General features: G+C 37.5%; 1 protein-coding gene across 2 annotated transcripts in view; it reads left to right on the top strand.

The window, feature by feature from the left end:
• dscamb (Down syndrome cell adhesion molecule b) overlaps window positions 1-27,006 on the top strand; it is a 136,867-nt gene that overhangs the window by 107,035 nt on the left and 2,826 nt on the right. Inside the window, exons 13-33 of one of the 2 annotated variants that reach the window (XM_052576112.1) lie at window positions 1,434-1,530; window positions 1,633-1,761; window positions 2,128-2,295; window positions 2,423-2,493; window positions 3,527-3,767; window positions 4,015-4,161; window positions 5,589-5,744; window positions 6,511-6,644; window positions 7,143-7,296; window positions 7,472-7,589; window positions 8,249-8,412; window positions 8,561-8,659; window positions 8,919-9,107; window positions 12,552-12,842; window positions 13,451-13,627; window positions 13,756-13,786; window positions 13,884-13,999; window positions 14,365-14,514; window positions 18,146-18,181; window positions 19,827-20,024; window positions 21,624-21,926. In XM_052576112.1, coding sequence (XP_052432072.1) covers window positions 1,434-1,530; window positions 1,633-1,761; window positions 2,128-2,295; window positions 2,423-2,493; window positions 3,527-3,767; window positions 4,015-4,161; window positions 5,589-5,744; window positions 6,511-6,644; window positions 7,143-7,296; window positions 7,472-7,589; window positions 8,249-8,412; window positions 8,561-8,659; window positions 8,919-9,107; window positions 12,552-12,842; window positions 13,451-13,627; window positions 13,756-13,786; window positions 13,884-13,999; window positions 14,365-14,514; window positions 18,146-18,181; window positions 19,827-20,024; window positions 21,624-21,926 — 3,169 coding nt within the window. The remainder of the gene's footprint in view (window positions 1-1,433; window positions 1,531-1,632; window positions 1,762-2,127; window positions 2,296-2,422; window positions 2,494-3,526; window positions 3,768-4,014; window positions 4,162-5,588; window positions 5,745-6,510; window positions 6,645-7,142; window positions 7,297-7,471; window positions 7,590-8,248; window positions 8,413-8,560; window positions 8,660-8,918; window positions 9,108-12,551; window positions 12,843-13,450; window positions 13,628-13,755; window positions 13,787-13,883; window positions 14,000-14,364; window positions 14,515-18,145; window positions 18,182-19,826; window positions 20,025-21,623; window positions 21,927-27,006) is intronic. The other variant, XM_052576113.1, reaches the window with a different exon arrangement.

The raw sequence follows: 27,006 nt of genomic DNA, 5'->3' as shown, positions 1-27,006 counted from the left end.
TTTAATCAAAGATAATTGAGAGTCCAGTCAAATAAGTGTAAGAGTCAAAAAAAAAAAAAAAAAGATTTATATAAATATCCAGGAAGATTTTATGACCAGTTAATTCTAATACCAGAAGTGGAAGGTCCTGTCAAATGCATTGCATTGTGGGATATAGTACCAATATACCAATAGAGAAATTATATAGTACCAATATACCAATAGAACATTTTTGTAGGATTTACTTTAAAACAATTTTCACTCAGAAGTTGCTCGTAAATTTCACAAATAATTACAGAGAAACAGCAAGTAACATGAAATGAAACAGGATTAAACTTGTATTTTCTTTTCAAATGTATTCTTGCCGGGCTCGGAGCTCTCTCACCGGACAGCACGCCAAATACGCTTAACCTATATTTAATTATAAGTAAATGTGAACTCGTGAAATATTATTCAAAGTTTTGCAGATCTGTGCAACTGTTTTGTTTAACATTGCACAAAAGATTACTCAGAAATCATGCTACCCTATTTATTTCATGCTAAGTGTAATGCAAATACAAGTTTTATATTTATGTACTTAATTAAAATGTCCTGCAATTGTACTTTTTGTAAACTAAACTGGCATACTTCAAATCTGCTCAATTGGAACCACAAATGTTGTACTTAATGGACTTTAATTGTGCAGAAGCAGTGCTGAAGTTCAGTTAAGGATATACTTAGTATGTTTTATTATGCTATGGTTATACTATTGCAAGTATACTTCAGGTACACTTTCAATATTTTGCTATTAAAGTCTGATATTGTTCAAAGATCATACAAATCAGACATTAAAACACATTTATAAGTGTGCAGAATTTATTTTTTATTTCATATTTGTTTCTGCAAATTCATGAGAAATCAAGCATATAATCTGGGATACTATGGACAGAATAGCATGCAGGTGGATAGTTATACTTGTGCCACATTTACTTCATCTGACCATAATATGAAACAAGCCTTCATAGATTTGTTGTGTGTATGTGTTACCTATTCTGAGGAAAAATCTGAGGAAATAATAAGGAAAATATGATTTGGTGTTCTTAAAAACATGAAAAGTCATGGGAATTAGTAAAATCTTTATACAATTGTGGAAAATGTTTTTTTTTTCTCTCGACTCCTAACTATTGTTTATAAATGAAGATAGATGTTTTTGCAGAACAGTATTTTACAGTGTCTGCTGAGGGTCTTACTGGAGTTATGTGTACACTAATAAATATAATCATTAGCACAATCAATAGTTCAAAAAACTATACCTGATTCAGAAACATCCAAATGAAATGATGAAATTAGTTCCAAACAATTCTTATCCATGAACAGCAAAACTCCCAGAGCAATATGCAGTATTCTGTAAGTGTTACCAAAATGCCTTTATGTTCTAGTCAAATGATCATATTTGTACTTTTGTATTTTTACAGATCTTGCATACCGTCAGAGAAGACTCTGGCTTTTTCTCGTGCATTGCCATCAACTCTTACGGTGAAGATAAAGGAATCATTCAGTTGATAGTACAAGGTAAAGTTGAATTTAAAATGCAATAAATTATATTCTTCTTTTATCTCATTTTTAATGAAAAAGTATGTTATTTGTCTAATCTCCACCAACATTTTTCTGAAGATCGCCCGGACCCTCCCGAGGTGGAGATCAGAGAGGTAAAGGACCGAACCATCGCACTTCGCTGGACCATGGGTTTTGATGGCAACAGCCCCATTACAGGATATGACATCAACTATAAAAACAAATCATGTATGAGGGTTTTTTTTTTTTCAATCTTTTGTTATTACTTATATTTTTGAAAGTAATATATAGGTGTTGTTATGCAGTCATATATATTATAGAAGGTATTACTTATCAGCCAATCAGCATCTTGGACCGGAACAATCTGTTTTTTTTTTTTTTTTTATGAAAAAGATGTATATATATAATCAGACTGAATGACCATTGTTCAACTGTCCATGTATCAGTCATTCATAGAATGGACCTTGATCATTATGTTGATTGGAAACTTGAAGTGGTTTATCTGTTAATACAATTACTTCCTTTAAACTATGATACAATGACATATTAATGACTAATAACATAGACTCCTGTGTCACTCTGTATTTCTTTAAGCTCCATGGGCCTCATCTCAAATGACCAAAGACGTCTCCCCTCAGCTGAATCAGGCCACCATCATTGAACTCCACCCTGCTTCCACCTACAACATCCGCATGTTCGCCAAAAACCAGATCGGCGAAAGCAGACCAAGCAATGAGCTGACCATCACCACGGATGAAGCACGTGAGTATTCCCACAACTGAAAATGGCGTGAGCCTTTGTGAGCTTTAGCTATAGTTCTCTGTAGAATCAGACATTTTATTATCTGTGCCGCCACCTAGTGGTTAAGTCCATTATTTTCTCTGTCCAGCACCTGATGGCCCTCCTCAAGAAGTGCAGCTGGAAGCAATCTCATCCCAAAGCATCAAAGTCACATGGAAGGTAACTTGTGCTGCTATAGAATCCTATGCAAAATTAGAGTTTGTGCTGGCTAAATCATGCTATATTTCTGAGGAATATTTTGGGTTTAAGCTATGTCAACAGTAGTGGCTTAATGAGAATTATCACAGAAAATGACTACCCCCTCTTTAAAACATAAAAACTGAGGTGACAGTGGAGGTATACATTTATCAAGGCAGCATTCTGGAGGGCCAAAAAGTAAAAATGTGAAGATCATATTTTGTTAAAGCTCTTACGTGAGTTCTTCATTAATACAAATAATAATAATAATAATAATACAATAAAATATAAAATACTAGAGTGGAGCATCCGATCTGTAACATTGTCTACCTCTGTTGTGGGTTAATTAACCTGTGGTTTTTGAGTTATTAAAATATAATAAAAGTTGTTTGCTCCGAGGAAATAGGCCACTTCTACTGTGATGTGTCTGGGTTTTTATTTATTTATTTAACAGAGCCACTAAGTGGACATGGACAAACTTTCTGGATATTATTATTATTATTATTATTATTATTATTATTATTATTATTATTATTATTATTATTATTATTATTTTTAATTAAAGAAAATGTATTGAAGCCAGTGTGTTCCCTTCAAATAGATGTTTTTCCCCAAATAGTTCAAATTAAATAAACTTACAATAAAATACAAATACAGTAAATAAAATTACAGAAGTGATCAGCTCTTTTAACATAAGGGCAAAATATTCTTCTTATTATTATTTCTCTCTCTCTCTCTCTCTCTCTCTCTCTCTCTCTCTCTCTATACTGCCTCTGCCTCACAAACCCATACACTAACAATTATGGTATTTTCTGTTGGTGAATGAAAAGAGCATAGAAATATAGTAAGAAATGGACTGTTGAAACTTTCATGTCGGTTTGCTAAATAAATCTCTCTAAAGGTCCCAACACTTTTCCATCACTAGAGAAGTGCTTACTTTAGGGAACTGGAATTCAGCCATGTGCTTGTGAGAATCGAAGAATATCTGATGTTACAATATCTATTCTTTTTCCAGCCCCCCCTCAAACACTTGCAGAATGGTTTGATCCGAAGCTACCAAGTGTGTTATCGGGAGTTTGGGACAGGGGGCAGCCCACAATACAACACCATCAATGTAGACACCACAGGGGACACTGAAACCCTCACCCTGGATAACCTGAAGAAGTACACCCAGTATGAGGTTCGGGTGCAAGCAGCCAATCGAGCAGGCATGGGTCCCACCTCGGAGGAAATCACCATCACCACGCTAGAGGATGGTTAGCTGCTTTATGAGTCCCATATTTATTTTATTACTGGTGTTTTCTTAATGCATTTACATGCTTTGCTTAGTGGCATGAGAACAGACTCCAGATACTTAATCTGAAGCTTAATTAATTAATTAATTTCACCTATTAACTTGAAATTTTATTTGTAAGATATAGCAATGCACATACATGTTTTGTGTTTTTAGATGATCGATAATGTCACATTTATTGACTAAAACTCTCCTGTTTGCGCTAACAGTTCCCAGTCGCCCACCTGAGAATGTTGTGACAACAGCTGCAACCCCTGAGACTATCTCCCTGTCCTGGTCTGCTCTGCCCAAAGAAGCGCTCAACGGCATGCTGCTGGGATATCGTGTCATCTACTGGGCCAACCTACCTGACGGAGGTCAGACAGGGTTATGACCCTTTCAGTTTTCTGCAGAGATTTTCTTACTTGTATGCATAATAATGAAGCACGCAGATGCCCCCAATGGTTCCCCATTCCAAATACAAAGATGTTTAATGAAGACTTTAATAATGAGTAATAAATTACATTTTAGAATATAGTAAAATAAAAATATATTATTTAAAATTTAATATGACCTTTTTTTTTACTGTATTGTTGAATAATTGCAGCCTTTGTGCCTTCCAACCTTTTGACAAATACAGTAAGTCTATAATTAATTACTTTATGGGTAATATTTTTTAATAACTTTTAAATTATATGCATGCTTACACGTCATCAATATGCTTGCAAATAGTTATCAAAAATGTATAAATCATTTTTAATATTTTGATAATTATCAAAAGTACTGTTAGCAGTGTACTGTGGTATAGTTATGGCATCAGGTGGTAATACCATAGTACATTTCAAGTTCATACACTCTGCTATTTACATAGTGCTTCAAGGTACTTCAGAGATGTATGTTGTTTGTACAGAGTATCTCCAAATAACACAAAAAGGGGCTTTTGTAGATACACCTTTAATGTCATGAAAATATGATTGTTGATATATAGGATATATGTGCATCTTCTAATGTATATGAAATACTGAGGCACTATATTGTGTTTTAATGACTCACTCATGAACATTATTATAAAGTAATACAGTAAATTTTTGACATGCAATATCAATTCTATTGCATTTCACAGACCTCTAGAGGGCACTGTGGCTTTGCTTTAGGAGACAAAGTAAAAAATAAAAAAAAAAAAAAAAAAAAAACAGAGGGCAGTAGATCTACAGTAGAAGCACAATACTTAATGGTCTTTGGATAAAATGCTTTTGTCCAAAGTGGCTTACAGAGAAATTTCTTGGATAAAGGTGTTAACATTTCTTTGGTGCACCAGTTCATAGAATGTGCCTATGATTACTATGCACACTGTTTTTACAATGTATACAGCATACTATGGACAGTATGTACATTCCCTGTATACACACTACCTGAATCTCAGTAGCAGGTTGCATTGCAGAGTCATTAATAATTGAACTAAAATAAGGTATTGATGGAGACACAACAGTCTGTATAATGTAGGATTATACAGGACACAGTGACCGATGACTATGTAAAATATAGTTAATTTTCTAATGCAAATGATAATAAAAGTTAACTCAAATATATAAATCTTTGATATCTTGGCAAATCTGAGCACATTTTGAGACACTGTTGGAACTGTTGAAACTCTAAAAAGAGATACGTGAAATTCCTAAGGAGCAAAACATTTGGTAGGGGAAGATCATTTAGTTTAAGCATAAGTCTCCATTTTCTTGCATTTTGATCAAGGAGTAACAGTTAAGCTAATAAAGATCTCATTTGTGTATTTTTTCCCCCTCAGAACTGGGAGAGATCAGGAACATCACAACCACCAAGCCTTCACTAGATTTGGAACGGCTGGAGAAGTACACCAACTACAGTATCCAGGTCCTGGCCTTCACTCGAGCCGGAGACGGAGTCCGTAGCGAGCAGATCTACACACGCACCAAAGAGGACGGTGAGACTCAATCCGGTTACACATACTCTTATTTATTTTACATAGTAGTAAAATAAAATAAAAAATAGCATCTGGGGGTTCGGCACCAGACCCCCATCTGCTCCCTGGGTGCCGCGGCATAAATGGCTGCCTACTGCTCCGGCTGTGTGTTCACAGTGTGTGTGTGTGTGTGTGTGTGTGTTCAATGCTGTGTGTGTGCACTTTGGATGGGTAAAATGCAGAGCACGAATTCTGAGTATGGGGCACCATGCTTGGCTATATGTCATGTCACTTTCATGTTCATATATAAAAGTTATGTGAGTCCCATCTCAGTTTAATCTTCAGAAACAATTAAAAGGTAATGTCCCAAAAGCCAATTTTCATTTACCAGCCCCATATCCATGTTATCAATGGTTAAATACAGTATATATACTGTATATGTAGTACATATTCCCACCTTAAAGGAAGTCCAAAAATGTCATACTATTTCGTTCTATGTACAATTCCATCCATCTGTTTCGAGTTTCCTAGTGGGGTATACTGCCTTAAGTAAGCCATTTACAGATTGACTCCTTTGCTCATTGCACAGATGTCTGAATCCAGTGACAACACCAGTACAAATGGAGAGTGGTGATTGGACTGTTTGGGAAGTTGTGTGAAATCACACATCTCCGCTTTCTATGAAGTTAGAATAGAACAGCTGTAGGTCACTTCCTTTGTAGCATAAAAGGTGTCTTTTCTAGAGCTTCTCCTCAACAAATTGTATTATTTCTCCTGCTAAAACCAGTTCCTGGACCCCCGGCTGGAGTTAAGGCAGCTGCTTCAACAAGTTCTGTGGTGTTTGTTTCCTGGCTTCCTCCACTCAAACTCAATGGAATCATCCGGAAATACACCGTCTTCTGTTCCAACCCATACCCCACGGTGAGCATATCTGCAGCTCTTTTTTGACTTTGCACAGCCCCACATGGCCCCCCAAACTTAATTATTTAAATTCACCCAAACTGAACAAAACTTTAATTGAATTCTTGAGAATTACGACAGTGATTCCCTGACCTTGTTCCTGGAGGCACCCATAAGTACACATGTTGGATGTTTCCCTTATCTGACCTATACATTTAAGGTCCTCAAGTATCTGCTAATGAGCTGATGAGTTGACTCTGATGAGTTTCGAAATGTATGTAGAGTTGACGTATCTCCAGGAACAAGTTTGAGAAACTTGAAAGACAATACTGTACCATGTAGCTCCTACAAAAAGGTTATGGGTTTGGGATACTTGAATGACCTACTACATTTTCCAAAGTAGTTTCAATGTTTATTATTGCTTAATGCATATAGAGCTTCTTCTACTTCTTCTTCAATAGTAGGCAGAGTATAAATCAATTTTTTCTCATGAAAACTTTTAATTGGTTATCATTACAGGTGATCAGTGAGTTTGAGGCTGCACCTGATGTTTATTTCCGTCGCTTGACCAACCTGAATCAAAACTGGCAGTACAGCATTTGGGTTGTGGCTGTCACTGCGGCGGGCCGTGGAAATTCCAGTGAAATTATCACCGTAGAGCCCCAAGCTAAAGGTATGCAAGACTGGCTCATGGCAATCAATCACCCTTTCTATAATTTTTAGTGTGAGGTAGAATTGTGTGAATCAGGATGCACCAATATTGTACCATTTACAGAACCAATTTGACATAGAGGAGTTTGTATGAGAGGTTTTGTCCACCATTGTGATGGCATTGTTGGTTTCTTAAGCTCCTGCACGAATCCTGACGTTCAGCGGCACTGTGACCACCCCCTGGATGAGGGACATTGTCCTTCCATGCAAAGCTGTCGGAGACCCTCCTCCAGCCATCAAGTGGCTAAAGGGAAAGTATGTTTGAGCTCTATATTCTTTATATTTATAAATATAACATACTTTGCTTTCTCTGTTTTGGCCAGACAAACACTGTTGCTCTTGATTAATATGAGGTTTTACATTAAAGGATTAGTTCACTCCCAGAATAAAAACAATCTTGATAATTTACTTTCCCCCATGTCATCCAAGATGTTCATTTTTTTCTTTCTTCAGTCTAAAAGAAAATTAAGTTTTTTGAGGAAAACATTCCATGACTTTTTTCCATGTAGTGGACTTCAATGGGATACAGTGGATTGAAGGTCAATTTGTGGTTAAAAACTATATTTTTTTAGAAAATTATTGATTGTTTCGCTAGGTAAGAAACATATTCCTTTGAAGCTGCATTGAAACTGCAATTTTGATCTTCAACCTATTGGCTCTATTTAAAGTCCACTATATGGATGAAAATCATGGAATGTTTTCCTCAAAATTTCTTTTTGACTGAAGAAAATGAACATATTGGATGACATGGGGGTGAGTAAATTATCAGGAAATGTTTATTCTGGAAGTGAACTAATTCTTTCATATATATATATATATATATATATATATATATATATATATATATATATATATATATATATATATATATATATACTTTTAAGTCTTGTTAAACTGATTATGTTTTCATACAGTAATGGGACACCAGCTCCAGTTTCAATCGATGGTCGCCGCAGTGCTCACAGCAATGGCAGCTTTGTTATTCGCACTGTCAAAGCAGAGGACTCTGGGTACTATAGATGTGTTGCCAGTAACAACTGGGGTTCAGATGAGATCATGCTAAACCTTCAGGTCCAAGGTGCTTATGACATCAAATATAAAAAAAAAATCTTCATGTGGAAATCTATGAAATGGCCGAATTGCATCCTTAAAAATTAACTGAACAATGTGACTGCTCCTTTAGTAGCTCACACCGTTTTTGTGTTTTTGCTCTCAAAATGTTTCAGTGCCTCCGGACCAACCGCGCCTCACAGTGACTAAAACCACAACCACCTCTATCACGCTGTCCTGGATCCCTGGAGACAATGGAGGAAGCTCCATCAGAGGTTAGACTACACTGATATTTATATTCAATATATTCATCCACTTTTTCTCCACTGTGTTACAAATATGGAACACTATCCACCTAGACCTGTCAAATGCTTTAAATCAAGATTTATTTGACACACTGTAATATTTTACTAAACTTGAAGGTCAGGTTTGTATAGTAGGTTATCTATCAATTTACAGAGCTCATAAAAGTGAATCAAATAAAGTGTGGCATTTGGGGTTTATTTTAAAAGTGGTGTGGTGTTCTTTGTTCAGGCTACATTCTGCAGTTCTCTGAGGATAACAGTGAAGAGTGGGGCAGTTTCTCCATCAGCCCCAGTGAGCGGTCTTACCGTCTAGAAAACCTAAAGTGTGGTACTTGGTACAAATTTACTCTGACAGCACAAAATGCAGTTGGACCTGGACGCATCAGTGAAATCATTGAAGCTAAAACCCATGGGAAAGGTATGAATATTTTATAATATATAGTTATTTATGCATATCACTATTGGCTAAACGCCATGATAGATAACTAAATAGTATCCTAATTGAATTGTTACCTACTGCTGATTCAAAGCAGGCTATGAGCAATTATGCCCTTGAGGTAGGTGTACAAAAACCTATTTGAAATATAACCACTAGTTTATAATATAGATTTCATTACCATGTTCATATACTGTACAAGTTAAGAGATCATGTTTTTTCCTTTGTCATCAGTACTTTTTTTCAGTTTTCCTCAAATGTGTATACTGTGTCTGCTTTTAACTTATTTCTAGCATACAGATGTTGTTAAAGATGAAAGACATGGGATGTGTCTGAAATCACCCCCATACCCTTACATAGTGCACCATTTGAGTCACAACTATTTTGTAGTGGTGTCCAAAACCTAGTGGACATTATTAAATCCAATAATTCGGTCCCATAATGCACTACTAGTGCTCTGCTGGGTTCAGCCAAGGAAGAGCAGGATATGTCAGAAGATGGCGAAGAAGTTGATGCTGAGCCTTTTCAATCCTCCTGCCCTGCGTATCTAGACCTGTTGGAGGTTAAGGATCACACCACGGCAAAGTTGGACTTGCGTTAGTGCGTTAGCAAGGTGAAGTGCGTTAGCAAGGTGACACCGCAAGGTCGTCTTGATGCCCTCCAGCTCAGGTGAGCTTTCAATTTCTGCCTTATCTCCATACAGAGATGGAAAAGGAATGGAACAGGTGGTTTTCTTCTCACATTCATCAGTTTCAGCATACGAGTTATGCCAACATCGAGGTGATACGCGAAAGCGGCTATTAGAGGAAGCCCCCTGTAGAAGAGATGGTGGCTAGCTATCTGTCTTTGGGGGAGACTTCCTCTCTTAAATCTCCCTCCTTGCCATCTAAGCCCCTTCAGGATACATCTCACTTAAATGGCAGCAGCAGGTCAGGCTGTGGCTTCGTTGCACACAATGGCAGTGCTTCAAGCGTATCAGGCTGATCTGCTGAAAGACCTGGATAAAGGCAAGGGCCTTTTACCCTGATCAGGTAGCTGAGCTGCACCGCATCACAGATCACTTATTGATTTGAAGCTGCGTTCAAATCCTTCATTCCACGAAGGTCCAGGTCTGAGCCCAAACAACATAGGGGTCCTGCTCCGTCTCGGTCCTAGGATCAGAGACAGGCACAAAAGGCTAGTGTCACGACTCGTGCTCCTCCCCCACCTGCGAGTTGGGGTAAGAGGAATCACAGGTCAAAGGAAGGTAGGCAAGACCTAAGGAATTTGAGGCATCAGCGCTTTCATCTGAATCAGAGCAATTCTTGAGTATCTACTCGTTCCCTTTAAGGGTTTTTACATCTGCTCTTATCTTCCCCTTCCTAATTCCCCTGTAAACACCAGCTCTCCACCTGACCGAGGTTAGGTGGGAACTTCTTGTATAATAGTCTCCTATGCTGGACCTATGATGTTTTTGGTTGGTACTATGTTTCATCGTAACCACCTTACTGATGGTCCGGACTAAAGGGAGTTGCCCCTTGAGCGGGGCTCCAGCGCAGGAACCAGGGTGGGTGGGTATGATCCATTCAATATATACATATATATGCACGGCACGGCACTGCAAGGAGTTTCCTGGATGTGCGGCCAGGTCACCCTGAGGGGCTTCCTGGTCACCTGGATATCCCTTCTTGCTGACGCATCGAGCAAGAACTATAGGTGGCATTTGTTAGAATGTTATTGTACATGCTGTCTCAGGTAATGCTCCCCTTCGCCAGAGGTTTGTAAATTTTAGCTTGTCTCTCCCGTGCAGTTCAGCACCTCTGCGATGCTTAGGAAGCTTTAAGTACACATGCTAAGCTCTGTGTACTTTCTGAAATCCATATGGTGGTGAGTGTGCACGCTGAACACTTTGCGCACTTTCTAAAATCCAAGTAAGTGGTAAGGGTGGATGCTAGCACTTTGCGCACTTTCTAAAATCCACATAAGTGGTAAGCGTGCACGTAAGACTCTGCGCACTTTCTGAAATCCTGTATGGTAAGGGTTACGTGCTCAGCTTCATCCCATTTCTTTGAGTTGGTTAGACCTTGGTTCCTTGGGCTCCACTCAGCCAGTGTGTCTTTATTAATACACTTCAAGCATTGCGTGCCTCAATATGAAGTGCTATTTGGGCAGTTCTCGTAGTAGTTTAGCAGTGCTCCCCTTTACCAAAAAGGGTAGACTATGAGTGTGCTACTCTCTTCCTAAATTCTGAGTTCTCTTCTCCCGTGAGATTGAGTTCTCTGTTTTCTACTGTTTTTCTATATTGAGTATTTAGAACACACTCTTTGTGTTTGAGTCTTTGCACACTCTGCATTCTTTCTAAAATCCTATATGGTGTGGGCTTTGCGTAGATGCTTTATGTCCTTTCTTGAGTTGGTAAAAGCCCTGTACATTTTGGGCGCCATTTCATCTATGTATTCTCGGATACCTATCTAAACAGGATGTTTCTACTAGGGATCTGTTGAGCAAGCTTATGCAAGATCAAGCGGGAGCCCCTGTGTGACAGGCAAGACTAAGTATAAAATGCTAGGCTCTTTGCCGTATCACTTTTAAAAGAATCTTTCTTGATACCAAGCCTTGAGCTCGACCCCGAGTTGAGGCCCTAACAGGTAAGTTGGGTATGTAGGCTAGGCCTTTGGTCGTAAGGGATAATGTCACGGACAGCCATCTAACGTCCCAGGGGCAACTCCCATGGAAATGGTAGAGTTGGTACTTAGTGTTCACCCTGATTCAGGCCTGCACTCCCCTCAGCATGGTGGCGTGTGTATTCTGTTCCCCATAGCAACCCCTAGAGGACGCAGTTTGAAATTCCCTTGAAAGGGAATGTCTCAGGTTTTGAATGTAACCATGTTTCCCTGAGTAGGGAACGAGACACTGCATCCTCTAGCTTCCAGCCATGCCACAGACGCAAGCTTCAGACAAAGAAGTGAATGCCGTGTTCTCCCGTCATTAACTTCTTTTTGGTGTTTTTTCAATGTATGCTTCAGACGCGGGTCACGACGATGTGTTCCCCATAGCAACCCCATAGCTCCATAGTGAGGATGCAGTGTCTCGTTCCCTACTCAGGGAAACATGGTAACCTGAGACGTTTATGCAAGCTAGTTGTCAACTGATTATTAAACCAGCAAGCAGGAAATATGCAAAAGATGCCGAACTTCCAGCAAAGTTAGTGTCTAATTTCGCTCACTTGTTTTCATTCACTCTTTAAAGTGAGCTATAGTAGTTGAGTAATGTAGTCAATAGTCAATGAGAGTAGTGGGGCAATTTCCGACACACCAATGTCCTACATCTTATTTTGGTTTCATGGGATTGTTGAACTTGGATTATTAAGTCATTTAAATAAAAAAGCCTGCTAAATAACTTCCTAACTTCAGAGTTACATTATCTCTCACTTCTCCACATTATCAGAGCCACAGTTTGCCAAAGATCATGAGCTTTTCTCAAGTATCAACTCTACACGTGTGGAGCTCAACCTCATCGGCTGGAACAATGGCGGCTGTCCAATCGACTCCTTTACACTGGAATATCGACCGGTGGACACAATGAAATGGACCATGGTGAAGCGAGATTCACTCACCAAGAACCACATTCTCTACGACCTACAGGAAGCCACCTGGTACGAGCTCCAGATGAGAGTGGGCAACAGTGCAGGAACAGCAGAGAAGAGCGTTCTGTTCGCCACTCTAAACATGGATAGCAGTGAGTGCTTGATCTTATAATACCACACAGGGTCGAAATCAATGTCGTCTTAGTTCAGACTTTGGAAGCAGTTGCTTAAATGGATTAACCAGCAAGACTTCCAACTAACATCAGATCTCAATGTCTTACCAGCACTTTTTTAGTCCTGTCAAACAATTAATCGTGATTAATGCATCCAAAATAAAAGTATTTGTTTACATAATATAAGTTTGTATACTGTGTATATTTATTACGTTTTAATGTATGTACATGTTTAAGAACAATGTGTTATGTTTATATATAAAATTATTTATATATAATATAAATATATACTTGTAAATACATGTCAATATTTTTCAATATGCGTATGTGTATACGTATGTATATAAAAATAATAAATATACACAGTATGCACAAATATATTATGTAAATAAAAACTTATATTTGGACGTGATTAATCGCTTTTTGCTGGAGAACAGCATAGCAATGTTGACATACCAGTCGGACCAGCACTAAATCCACCATAAACCAGTAGAAATGAACTAAAAATCGAATTGATCAAAACTTGGTTATGACCAGACTTTTCAAAATCAAACTCACCCCTCAGCTTTTCGATCTTCTATCTCCAGGGACAATTGCTCCATTGCCAGAGACTGTGGACCCCAGCCAGAAGAATAGGCAGGGCAATGAGGGACTTAAAATGATGGTAACAATCATCTGCATTCTGGTGGCAATTTCCATGGTCTTCATTGTTCTTCTGGTGTTGAGGAGGAGAAGAAGAGAGCAAAGGCTCAAGAGATTACGAGGTGTGTGAACACATGCCGTATCTAGTGAACAGAACATCATACCTACTTGATGAAACTCTCGATTAATTTCTTAACATCAAACAGTATTTTGTAATTAATAACTTTTAAAAATTTTCCTTACTCAACAGATGCAAAGAGCCTGGCAGAGATGCTAATGAGGTAAATTACAGAAGTAATAGTATTGGCCTATAAATCAGTGCACTGTCATAAAGTAGCGCATGTAATTATTTTATGTTGTTTGGTTATGTATCTCCAGTAAAAATGCACGTACACCAGACACTGTGAACAAGCAACAGCAGACTCTGAGGATGCACATCGATATCCCACGTGCTCAGCTACTCATTGAGGAGAGAGACACTATGGAGACAATCGGTAAGAGAACACTGTGTAACATTTATAGTTTACCTTTCCCAAAAGGCCCTGATATCCTTCAAATTGAAGGAAGACCGAACTGGTGTGACAATTTCACCAGAAAATCATTCCAAAACAACGTTTGTTTGCAGTTAATTTGGGAGTTTGAAACTGGAAAGGTTGGTGTGTTAAAACATGCTCTCAAAACTTGTCTTGAACTGTTTGTGCTAACATGAATGATACCGCCTCAATTCATGTTGCTTGTTGTGCTATTGCTTTTCTTTTGCAATGCACAAAAAGCCAATAACACCCACCACTCAGAAACAGTATATTGCTTGAGGGTGATCTTCTCTACTTTAATTAACCTGTTTGCCTGTGTCTTTCAGATGACCGCTCCACAGTGCTGTTGACGGACAATGACTTTGGAGAAACATCTAAACAGAAGTCCTCAACCGTCACACATACAGTGCATTACCAGTCTCTATCTCAGGCCACTGGACCACTAGTAGATGTGTCTGATGCTAGACCTGGTACAAGTAAGAACTGAACTAGTCTGCTTGGTTATGTTGATGTCATAACTTATCATAAAAGCTGCCTATTTGTTTAGATGACTATAAACAAGATTGGTTATACACTGTGTTTGATATCAACAAACTGTCCAAGAGTAGCATAGAAGATGCAGTACATCTCAATTTACTATCAGATGTAAATATTTCACTAGATCAGAATTTTTGAATCTCCAATTATAATATTTAAGATAGGATGCCATAGAATATTAATTAATTAATAGGGTTTTTTGTTTTTGTTTGTTTATTATGTCTCAAATGAAGCTCTATAATCCTACCCAAACACAATAGTGAACAAAAAGTGAACACACAAACACACACGCACAAACACACACACCTTGTAACCATGGCCCGGTTTCCCGATAACGCTCACTCTTAGCGTGCTAAGAAGACCTCTTACCAAAGTTGTTTATGTTCCTAAGTGTGTTCCCCGAAGTGTCCCTTAGGAAGCTTCTTAGCACACTGCCTCTTACGTCCGATGTTACAAGAGCGCTGTCCAAAGTGAGGGTGCTAAATTAGTTGCCATCGATTTTCCACTTCACGCGAAGGTGAAGTACAGCGTTAAGAAAGACAACACGTTCTATGTAAATGAAATATTCCACAAATTATTATAGTAACATTTATTTTAACATATTTTAAGTTATCAGTAGAATATAGACTATAAATTTAATTATCAAATTGTCAGTAATACGTTCACACCATATGTTGTGACAGTTAGACGAACCGGGTATCCCTCACTAATCATCCACCCTCCTTATCCCGTTGTGCCACTTGTGCCGCTTCTTGACATGGGTTTATAACGACTTATAAAAATGATATAATACACTTTTATATTAATGGTAAGGTACTTTACAATCAGAATTGATTGGCAAGCAGCTGCAGTTACTTATGTTTAATGTGGTATTGATTGCAATTGGTTTATGTTTTTAATAAAAAGCAACCTATCTACAATGAACAGAGAGAGAGAGAGAGTTAGATACAAAATATGCTGGGGAAGCAACGTAAAAAAGGGCACCAAGCCTCTCGTTAGAGGAAGATTAAGTTTTGCTGGACCTTGCCATGAGGTCAGATATCACACCCCTATGGTTCACTATAACCTGCACGTTTATGGCCGCGTATCCCTATCGCAATATGTACGCCTGATCAATCACTGATGGATTGGCGATAGGGATGAGTGTGGATGTAATCTGGATGTAATCCCCGGCATGGCCCAGAAGGGCGTTGGTGACAGTGTGGACACACCTCCACACCAAGGTCTTGATAAGGTCATAGCCCTCTCCCACGACCTCGATGAATCTCTCTGTAGCAAAAAAAAAAAAAAAGTAGCGCTGGGCTTCAGGGCTTAAAGCAAAATTCCGCCACGTTAGCCTGGCAAGCGCAGGTCTGAGAAGGTCCAGCAGCTCCAGCAGCTCCATAATGAGTTGTCTTGGGAGGCGTTTTTTTTTAATATAGCCACGTCAGGAAAAATGTCAAAAGGGCTTTTGCCGAAGTTTTGCCGAATAAAAAAATTGACATAGACTAAACGGCTCCGCGTCTGGCTCCGTCTTTGATTCAATACAATGACACATTGGATCGCTGCCATAGTTGGTCACTTACTGGACACCACCATGCTTACCCATTTATAGATCTAATCCATTTAGAGCCAAATTGTTTGCCAGATTTTAATTATCATAAAATTGATTGTCAATTCGCTTTAATTATTCAATTCAATTCAATTCAAGTTTATTTGTATAGCGCTTTTTACAAAATAAATCGTTACAAAGCAACTTTACAGAAAATTATGTTTCTACAATATTTAGTAGTAGCTAGTAGTTTGTGCACATTTGACAGGATTTTAGAAAAAATAAAAATAATAATAATAATATAAGACGTAGTCAGCTAGACGATGAACTATCAATATTATTAATTAAGTTATTATATGATTCAGTCACACATTTAGCAATAATTGTTAGTTCTGTTTGTTAATTACATTACGAAAATGCCTAGGCTAATAACCACCATATTAGTTCTGATACCACATAAAGTCAACTTCATAAATAGGCCTGTATCCATTGCGAACATAATTTATTATGAGTCTTAAAAAATAACATAAAATCATTGTTGAGGCACAACATTGTCAACATACCATAGTTTGACTTGTACTTCACTGCGCTGATTTCTAAAGATTGCTGTACAGTAGCGTCTTGAGCTCAAACAACGCTAAGAGAGAGCTTATGAATGATCCAGACCAACCTTATGAAAGTGTGACTTACAGAAGATATACTTAGCGTACGAACGTGTTGGGAATCGTGCCATTAAGGAATAGGTTAAGAACTACTTAGCGATAAGAACGTTTTGGGGAACCGGGCGCATGTTATTATTTTACTTTAGTGTACAAAAGTAACAAACTAAAGGATTTTTGCATCCATATTTGACCACAAAGCATATAACTTCACATGTAACCCTCAGGTGCTCTTCGGTCACTTTTGACATAAACTTTTTTAAATTTAGATTTCTATTAACTTTTACATTTTTTTTTTTTTTCAATTTTTACATTTTTTTCAATCACAGCTTAATCGGAATGATATGAAACTTGGTGAGTTTTATATTGCATTTGTAATGTGAACACACAAAAAATTGAGGGCATGATTTCAGCAGACTAAGTGGTCAGAAAAAAATAGTCACCTTTGTGGACTTCAGTCAGACCACAGGAAATTAATTGGAAAACGACATTCTGAGAATTTTTGTGAACAATCTACAAATCTTACATAATGCAGAAAAAAAATTACACAGCAATGGCAGGGTGAGACTCTAACAAATCAAGAGTGCAAAACCAACACATCCATTCACACACACATATGCATGAACACACAACACACACACATCTATGAACTGAATTGACTGTAAAATAGCAAATATGTACAGTGGATATAAAAGTCTACACACCCCTGTTTTCTGTGATGCAAAAAAAAAAAAACAATGACCAAGATAATTATTTCAAAACTTTTTCCATCTTTGGAATTTTGGAGGGACAGCCAGTGCTTGGTAATATCACTGGGGAGCCATATTTTCTCAACTTGATGATGAGTGTCTTAACTTTGTTCCATGGTATATCTAATGCCTTGGAAATTATTTTGTACCCTTATCCTGATTGATGACTTTTATCAATGACATCCCTCTCATGCTTTGAAGCTCTGTGCGGACAATGGTTTTTACTGTAAGATGTGACTAAGAAAATGTCTGGAAAAGCCTTTTAGAACAATAACACTTTATTTGGGTTTAATCAGAGGCACTTTAAATGATGGCAGGTGTGTACTGACTCCTATTTAACACAAGTTTGACTGTGACTGCTTAATTCTGAATGCAGCCTCATCCTTAGTTCTAAGAGGGTTAGCACACTTATGCAACATTATATATATATATATATATATATATATATATATATATATATATATATATATATATATATATATATTTTTTTTTTTTTTTTATTATTATTTATTTAAAAAATGTATCCTTTCCTAAAATATTTCAGTTTGTTTTTAATTGAGTTGTACAGGTTATAGTTTACATTAAAGGTGGAAAAAGGTTTGATTATTTATCTTGGTCTTTTTTTTCACAGAAAAAAACATCACAGAAACCTGCCAGTTTAACAGGGGTGTGTATACTTTTTATATCTACTGTAAAATAAAATCAATAATTCAATTACATAAAAAAAGTAAAAAAAGTGGACAGCAAGGAACAGGTTATACTCTAAAACATCAAGAGTGCAAAACAGACACTCACTCAAACACACACTCACAGACACACACACAAACATACTCAATTATACACTCTCAGATGACTATAATAACCATGTAGCCAAAATGAGTCAGAAAACTGAAATAAGAGGTTTAAATCAAATCAAACCCTCTGATAAAACATTTCTATTCATTTTAGTTACATTCTTAAAGAATTGTAATGTTTTGTGTAAAATGCTTTCTCTGTGTTCAGGTTTGAAATTAGTAATAATAATTCAAAAGCAGAGGCCTCAAATCAACATATAATATATATATATATATATATATATTATTTATTTATTTTATTTTATTTTTTTAATGTTGAGTATATATATATCTAAATCTTTACAAAAAGTTATATCTTTGAGAATGTCTAAGTATAAATCCAAACAAAAATAAATGTTTATGTCCAAAAACAATTAGAGAATTTAAAGGCCTCTTATATAGAGCTATATAGAAATCTATGGGCTAAACCAGGGGTGTCCAAACCAATGCGTGAAATGCGGCCCGTGGATGAATTTTAAGTGGCCCATGCTGTCTTAAATAGTCTATATTAGATATGGCCCGCCAAGCATAATTTACAAAATAGGCTTATGCAGTTTCACATTGTAATTACAAGATGGCAGTACAAAATGTTAGACCAGATGTAGCAGTAAAACATTAGTTATAACAATTGTTTGATAACTCATATGCGCTCTCAGAAAAAGAGAGCTAAGAGCAAAGATTTAAATTCTGTCACGTTCACCCTCATGTCATTCATCCCCATTACTTTTTAATGCAGTTCCAAATGTGTAAAAGAATGACTTTTACAAAGTTATTTTCCCTATTTTCAAGGTGTTTTATGGAGTATTAATGGATCTTTACAGTACCTTAAATTATTATGCAAATACAGTTGGGGAGGAGGGTTGTTGCTAATGTTAATTATTTTACCAAAATAAGAAAAATCATACAAAATACATGTTATGGATTATTTAGTACTGACCTGAATATGATTTTTCACATAAAAGATGTTTACATATAGTCCACAAGAGAAGGTCATATTTTTTAAATAGTTAAATAGTTTATAAAAAATAACAATGTTCAAAGGTTTTCATCTCCTTCTTAATACTGTGTTGTTACCTGAATAACCCACAGCTGTTTTTTTGTTTGTTTGTTTATTATTATTATTATTATTATTTTATTTTTTTTTTGTTAAGTGATATTTGTTCATGAGTCCCTTGTTTGTCCTGAGAGTTAAACTGCCTGCTGTTCTTCAGAAAAATCCTTCAGGTCCAACAAATTCTTTGGTTTACCAGCATTTCTGTGTATTTGAACCCTTTCCTACAATGACTGTGTGATTTTGAGATCCATCTTCTCACACCGAGGACACACTTTTGACTTCAACTTTATATCTGGCATAACAAAGTATCATCTGATACCATCTCTACACCATAGTATAACCACAGTAGTTTTTCATAAAGGAGAGCAAAGATTTGGTTCACTTTGTGCCATATTAACATATACTGTATGTCTCTGTTTCCTCAGACCCCACTGCCCGCCGCACAGCTAAAGCAGGTCCCGCCACACGCAGTCGATATGCCAGCCAGTGGACCCTGAACCGACCTCACCCTCCCGTCTCATCACACACCCTCTCTACTGACTGGAGGCTTCCCACACCCCGTGCCACGGGCTCAGTGGACAAAGAGAGTGACAGTTACAGTGTCAGTCCCTCTCAGGACACAGGTAACAGCCAACTGTTTTTGTACTTTTGTAATAGTACGATGTTCTATGAAAACACACTGTAGCTTTCAGGAATACTTGGCTCTTAATATATTTCTGCAACACTGTTATCACATCCCTTACTGCACGTTTCGAGGCAGTTTCAAATGTCCAGTGAGTGGCACTAAAATGCGGGTTCAATATGTGACCCTGGCACGTTTTTGCTAGGTAGATATAGGTACGTATTGCTGTGTTTTTATTATGTTGCTTCAGGTACCTATATGATGGTTGATCATTAAAATATATAGGGAGTGTTGCTAGAAGTTAATGCTCTAGTCTGTTGTGTTGGAAATACTGTATCACCTACTCCATACCCAACCCTAAACATACCCAATACAACAAATGCAAAACTGGTAAAAAAATGATTTGTTGGTGCAACCGTATCATTTGAACTTGCTTATTTGCACGTTTAAACTGTTTTGTGGAACCGAACCGCAGATTCAAAGTACCCAAGCTCTTCACTTCTCAAGTCGAACTCCATACTGCATGAGCTTCTGAACAAACCTACTGTATATAAAAACCCATACGTATGAAGCTGGATATGTGACCCTAACATTCAGAAGTAATAGTTTTTACATTTAAATTTAAATGAATTCATAACATGATATTCCTCAAGTAATTGTGCAAATTTAGGCTTTATTAATTGAAGCTGTGGACCAGCAAATCACACTTTGTGTGAAAAGGAATAAAAGTTGTCTGAGCTTTATTACCTCTAGTGTTTACTTCAACTTCAACTGAGCCTATGTTGCAAAATTCCCTTTCTAGTCCATACAGAGCATAGTTTTGTTCAAAATTCTGTGACATTCTAATGGCATACGTATTACAATAACACATGACCATCCATATTTACATGTTAAATCCTATTTAAGTATTCAGGTCTAAATATTCAGGTCTAAATGAAATATTAAAGCTTCAGGCCCTTTCTTTTGGAACACGCTGCACAACTCCTTGTTCAAGCTCTTGTTCTGTCCAGGCTGGACTATTGCAATGCTCTCTTTGCAGGTCTTCCAGCCAATTCTATCAAACCTTTACCTGGTTTCTCCCAAGGTTTTTTTCTCCATTCTGTCACCGATGCAGTTTTGGTTCCTTGTCGCTGTCGCCTCTGGCTTGCTTAGTTGGGGTCACTTTATCTACAGCGATATCATTGACTTGATTGCAAATAAATGCACAGACACTATTTAATTGAACAGAGATGACATCACTGAATTCAATGATGAACTGCCTTTAACTATCATTTTGCATTATTGAGACACTGTTTTCCTAATGAATGTTGTTCAGTTGCTTTGACACAATGTATTTTAAGCGCTATATAAATAAATGTGACTTGACTTGACTTGACTTTACAATTAATCCAGAATGCGGCAGCAAGATACATGTCATACCTCTGTTTATCAATTTGCACTGGCTACAAATGCTCTTTTTGTTGTTTTTGATTGATTTTGACTGTCCTCATTTGTAAGTGCTTTGGATAAAAGTGTCTGCTAAAGCATATAAATCATATATGAAGTGATAAAGTGAAAAAAGCCATATGAAATATAAAGCCATGTGCATTCTCTCTCACAGACCGTGCTCGCAGCAGTATGGTGTCTACAGAAAGTGCTTCCTCCACATACGAGGAGTTAGCCCGTGCTTACGAACATGCTAAGATGGAGGAACAGCTACGACATGCTAAGTTCACGATCACGGAATGTTTCATCTCAGACACATCCTCCGAACAGATGACGGCCGGCACCAATGACTACACAGACAGCCTGACGTCCAGCACGCCGTCAGAGTCAGGCATCTGCAGATTCACCGCTTCCCCACCCAAACCACAAGACGCCAGCCGGGTCATGAACATGGCCGTGCCCAAAGCACACAGACCCGGTAAGACCTGGCTACAAATACAGGGAAGGGGCAACTTGCCTAGTCTCCAATTCAAACTAAGGTCCCACTTTATATTAGGTGGCCTTAACTACTATGTACTTACATAAAAAATAAGTACAATGTACTTATTGTGTTCATATTGTATTGTAAAACACTTTTGCTGCTATTGAGGTGGGATAGGGGTAAGGTTAGGGAGAGGGTTGGAGGTATGGGTAAGTTTAAGGGTGGGTTATGGTGTAAAGTATGCGTCAACAGTGTAATTATAAATGTTATTACAGAAATTAAATACAGATGTAGTTACATGTCGGTTGCACTTTATTTTACAGTACGTGTACTAACATGTACTTATAGTATACTTACAGTGTATTTATCTAAGAAAGTTCTGGTAATACAAGGTAACTACATGGGCCAATTATAAAGTGGGTCCCAAACGAAATTCTCAAACTGATACTACTGTATCAAAATGAAGCTCGGTGAGATCTATGGTGTGTAGGCATATTTAGGACAGCAACACCAGTGTGTTTATTCAGTACACACATACACCAGTCCTGTTAATTAGTAATTAATATGAAGAGACCTTCTTGATCATGATTTTATCTATAAATTCATTACAATGGGAAGTCATTTCCACTCTTTGTATGGTGGACTTTTATTAACATTGAACCTCTAAATTGTTTTTATATCCCATATGTGTTTTTTTGCTAATTGGACATATTTCAGAGGAAGACAGGGTTTTCAAATAGAGAAAACATGAACTTTTGGTATTGAGATTTTGGTCAAATCGATTGGTTTGTTAAAAGTGAGCGTTACATATCAGAATGGAGCCAGCTGGTTGAAGAGGGGGAATTATGGAAATGTGTGTGAATATAAATTTAGGCAGTGTAGTTTTCACATTAAAATTTAATTTGTGAAGACTATTGCATGCAAGTTTATGTACACTTCTTGTCAAAAGTTTGAAATTATTAAGATGCTTTTCAAGGAAATACAAAGCTCACAGAAGCTGCATTTATTTAATGGAAATACAGTAAAATTTAAATATTGCAAAATATTATTACAATTTAAAATAAAGTTTTGTATTTAAATATATTTTAAAATGTAACTTTCGGAAGCCAGTATTCAATGTCACATGATCCAGAAATCATACTAGAAACATTTCTTATTATTAATAATGTTCACAAGCTTTTGCTGCTTTTGTTTCTTCTGCTGTTTCAGGTTACTTATGTAACCATGGTTCCCTGAGAAGGGAATGAGACACTGCGTCCTTTGAAGCATATATTGAAAAACAATAACAACAACATGTTGGCCGGCGACAGCCCATGACATCACAACCAGTGCGACTAAAGTATAAATAGACCCTGGGAGAACAAGTCATCCACTTCTTCGTTTGAAGCTTGCATCCAAAGCATGGCAAGAAACCTAGAGGATGCAGTGTCTCGTTCATTACTCAGGGAACCATGCTTACATAAGTAACCTGAGATGTTCCCTTTTAAGGGAACTTCAAACTGCATCCTCTAGGGGTCGCTATGGGGAACAGTATACACATGCCACCATGCTGAGGGGAGTGCAGGCCAGAACCATGGTGAGCACTAGTACCCTCTGCCATAAAGCATTAATACACTAAGTAACTCTACCATTTCCATGGGAGTTGCCCCTGGGACGTTAGATGACTGTCCATGACATTATCTCTTACGGTCAGTGACCTAGGCTACATGGCCAAACTTATCCTTTAGGGCCAGACTCCTGGGCCCAGGGTAGAGCTCAAGACTTGGAATCAAGAATAGATATGACCAAGATAATACTAAGATAATATTTAGTCTTGGCCTGTCACACAGGGGCTACTGCTTGCTCTCATCTAAGCTTGCTGAAGGAACTGACTCAACAGATCCCTACTAGCAACACCCTGTTTAAATAGGTATCTTGAGGATACATACTGTAGGTGGAGTGGCAACGGAGATGAACGGGGCTTTTACCAGCACAAGAAAGGGCATGAAGCAACCACGTGAAGCCCTCACCATATACGATTTTAGGAAAGAACGCAGAGTACTAGCGTGCAAACTTACCACAGTGTGGATTTTAGAAAGTGCTCAAAGACTTCATGTGCACACATACTATAGCATGGATTTTAGGATACCGTTCTAAGGGGCTCTCATGGCACTCTGAAAGAGCAGCTCATAGATGGAATGTTGCATCCCAAAACCAATATGTTCAAGAGTCACCAACTCAATCGGAGTTGGGAATGGCGTGCAAGCAAGCACTGCTGAAACTACCATGAGAACAGCCCATGGAGTGAGGGATCCAACTCCTCAGATGGAGAGAGAACTCGAGTGCTCGCCAGGAAGCACCATGCTCACAATAACCCTCAGTGCTGAGGGGAGCGATGCTTCAAAGTGTGTCAATAGACACAGTGGTTGAGTGGAGCCCAAGGTACCGGGGTCTAACCAACTCAGAAAAAGGGAACGAAGCTAATTTGCTTAACCCTTACCGTACAGGATTTCTGAAAGTTTGCAGAGTCTTGCGTGCACACTTACCACTTATGTGGATTTTAGAAAGAGCACAAAGTACTCACAGAGGACCTACCTTAGAAAGGACAGTAACCCACAGGTCCCAAGGAAGCCTCTAGTTCAGATCATCAGTAAGGTCGACACTATGAAGCCATAGGACCAACCAAAACATCATATGTCCAGCATAGGAGACTGTAATTCAGAAAGTTCCCCCCTAACCTCGGTCAGTTGGAGAGCTGGTAATTTTATAGGGGAATTAGGAATGGGAAGATATGGGCTGATTTAAAACCCCAAAAGGGAATGAGTAGATACTCAAGTATCACTAGGATCCGGACGAAAGCGCTGACCTCTTGTCCGGATCACATCCCTTAGGCCTTGCCTTTCTTCCTTTGACCCACAATTCCTCTTACCACTACCCGCAGGTGGAGGAGGAGCGCGTACCATGACAATAGCCTTCTGTGCCCATCTATTATCCTTAGACTGAGACGGACCAAAACCCCTATGTTGTTTGGGTGCAGACCTGGACCTTTATGGAATGAAGGATTTTGAACGCTGCTGAGCACGCCTTCTCCTCCCTGAATTTCTCGACACACAGCCGATGAGCACGAGAGGGAAACCCTCTCTTTAAACTCATCAGCCAGATCCACCTGCTATCCCCATGAGCACATTCATTAAAATAGTACTGTCAAAATTTACTAAAGACGCCCAGTTAATTAATTAAGGCATTAATTTGCACTGCTCTTTGTACACTGTAAATAGTGATTCTCTATATTTATTCATTAAAATTGTAAAAAATGTACAAGCAATATTATTAATTAAATTTAACAAATTTAAATTAAGTAGAAATAATCATTCAAAATTAGTAGAATGAAAATGTTAAAATTAAGTAAAATTTACACAAAAATATTGATTTCATTGGACAAAAAAACAAAAACAAAACACTATGCTAAAGAATACTATGTTATGCATGCCAGGCCAGTAGTTGGCGATCATGAAACTCTTAGAAAACATCATATGCAGGCACATGACATCAGCCTTTTTACAAATTCACATTTTTGTTGCAAAAGTTTGTAAGGCCCCCAAAACAGAGTTATTGAAGACACCTTAAAGTTCACGAACAGAATCACTGAAGGAAAAAAAATTATAATTTGCTTACATTGTCAGTAAACCACACACAGAATTTTGCCTCCCATGCTTTTATGGAATGGACAGCTCGATTATTAGTCTATTACAACAATTGGCATGTATGCACAACCCAAGTAAAGGCAGCGAGGCATCTCACTAGGTTTTGGAACAAAGCTCATGAACAGTCAGTTGAATCGTTTAATAAAGCAGTCACGGCAGTGAATTTTTAAAGAGATACATTCATAATTATTTTTAGAAAAGAAAACTTCAGTCTATGTTTCATTGTTTTCAAAAATGTAAATTATTAAATAAAACTTTTTAAAAAATTTAATAGAAAAGATTCATAATTACTAATTATTTATTTATACGGATTAAAAATCGAATTTTTGCTCAATTGTTTGTATGATGTTTTGTTGCCAATTGCAATGTAAACATTTTCTTAAACAGAGAACATTTTCAGTTATAGGTCCAAATTGTAGATTGTATTATAAGTAAATTTGGAACTTTATATAGAAGGGTATAATGTAATGCACAATTGTAAGGAAATGAACAAGATTTCCTAACAGGATAGGAATAAAATTGGCAAATACTCTGTGAGAGTTTGAGAGGTAGTTTAGTGATGTATCTTACATTAGTTTAGGATAGAATAAAAAAAAATGCTTTATTGATTCTCAGTTTCCCCTGAATTCAATAACCAGAGGAGATCAATGGAGTACAAGTATCTTATCCTATCCCACCCTAAACCTATTCTGTCCAATCCTAAGACTACACTGTCCATGTCCTGTACTGTCCTGACTTGATATATGGGATCAATAGACCTTAGGAAAACCCAGAATCTTATTTTAAACCTATGACATTCCTTTTTAATCTAATTACTCTATCTTTTTTACCTTGTTTACTGTTGTGGAAACCTGTCTCAAGGCAGTTCTATCTTGCCCTATCCTAACCCAAACTATCCTATCCCTACCCTACCATAACTTAACCCTAACAAAGATATTACCCTGCACTACTCTAAAATAAACCTATCCTATCCTGACTTGATATATGGGATCAATAGACCTTAGGAAAACCCAGAATCTTATTTTAAACCTATGACATTCCTTTTTAATCTAATTCCTCTATCTTTTTTACCTTGTTTACTGTTGTGGAAACCTGTCTCAAGGCAGTTCTATCTTGCCCTATCCTAACTTAACCCAAACAAAGATATTACCCTGCACTACTCTAAAATAAACCTATCCTATACCAACTTAGACCTTCCCTGAACCTACCTTGTCCTGAACTGTCCTCTTCTACCTTAAACCTAACCCCTTCTAGAATATACTGTATCTTTTTTTGTACTGCCCTAAAACATATCTGCCCTATACCTTATCCTAAATCTATCCTACTCTACCCAATAGTAAATCTGTTTTGTCCTGTCCCTATGCTACCCTAAAGCTAACCTATACTTTCCTAAC

This window comes from Carassius gibelio, chromosome B15 (genome assembly GCF_023724105.1).
Source record: "Carassius gibelio isolate Cgi1373 ecotype wild population from Czech Republic chromosome B15, carGib1.2-hapl.c, whole genome shotgun sequence".
NCBI classification, from domain to species: Eukaryota; Metazoa; Chordata; class Actinopteri; order Cypriniformes; family Cyprinidae; genus Carassius; species Carassius gibelio.
Note: the sequence above shows the minus strand (reverse complement) of the source record. Positions and strands in the feature narration are given on the sequence as shown.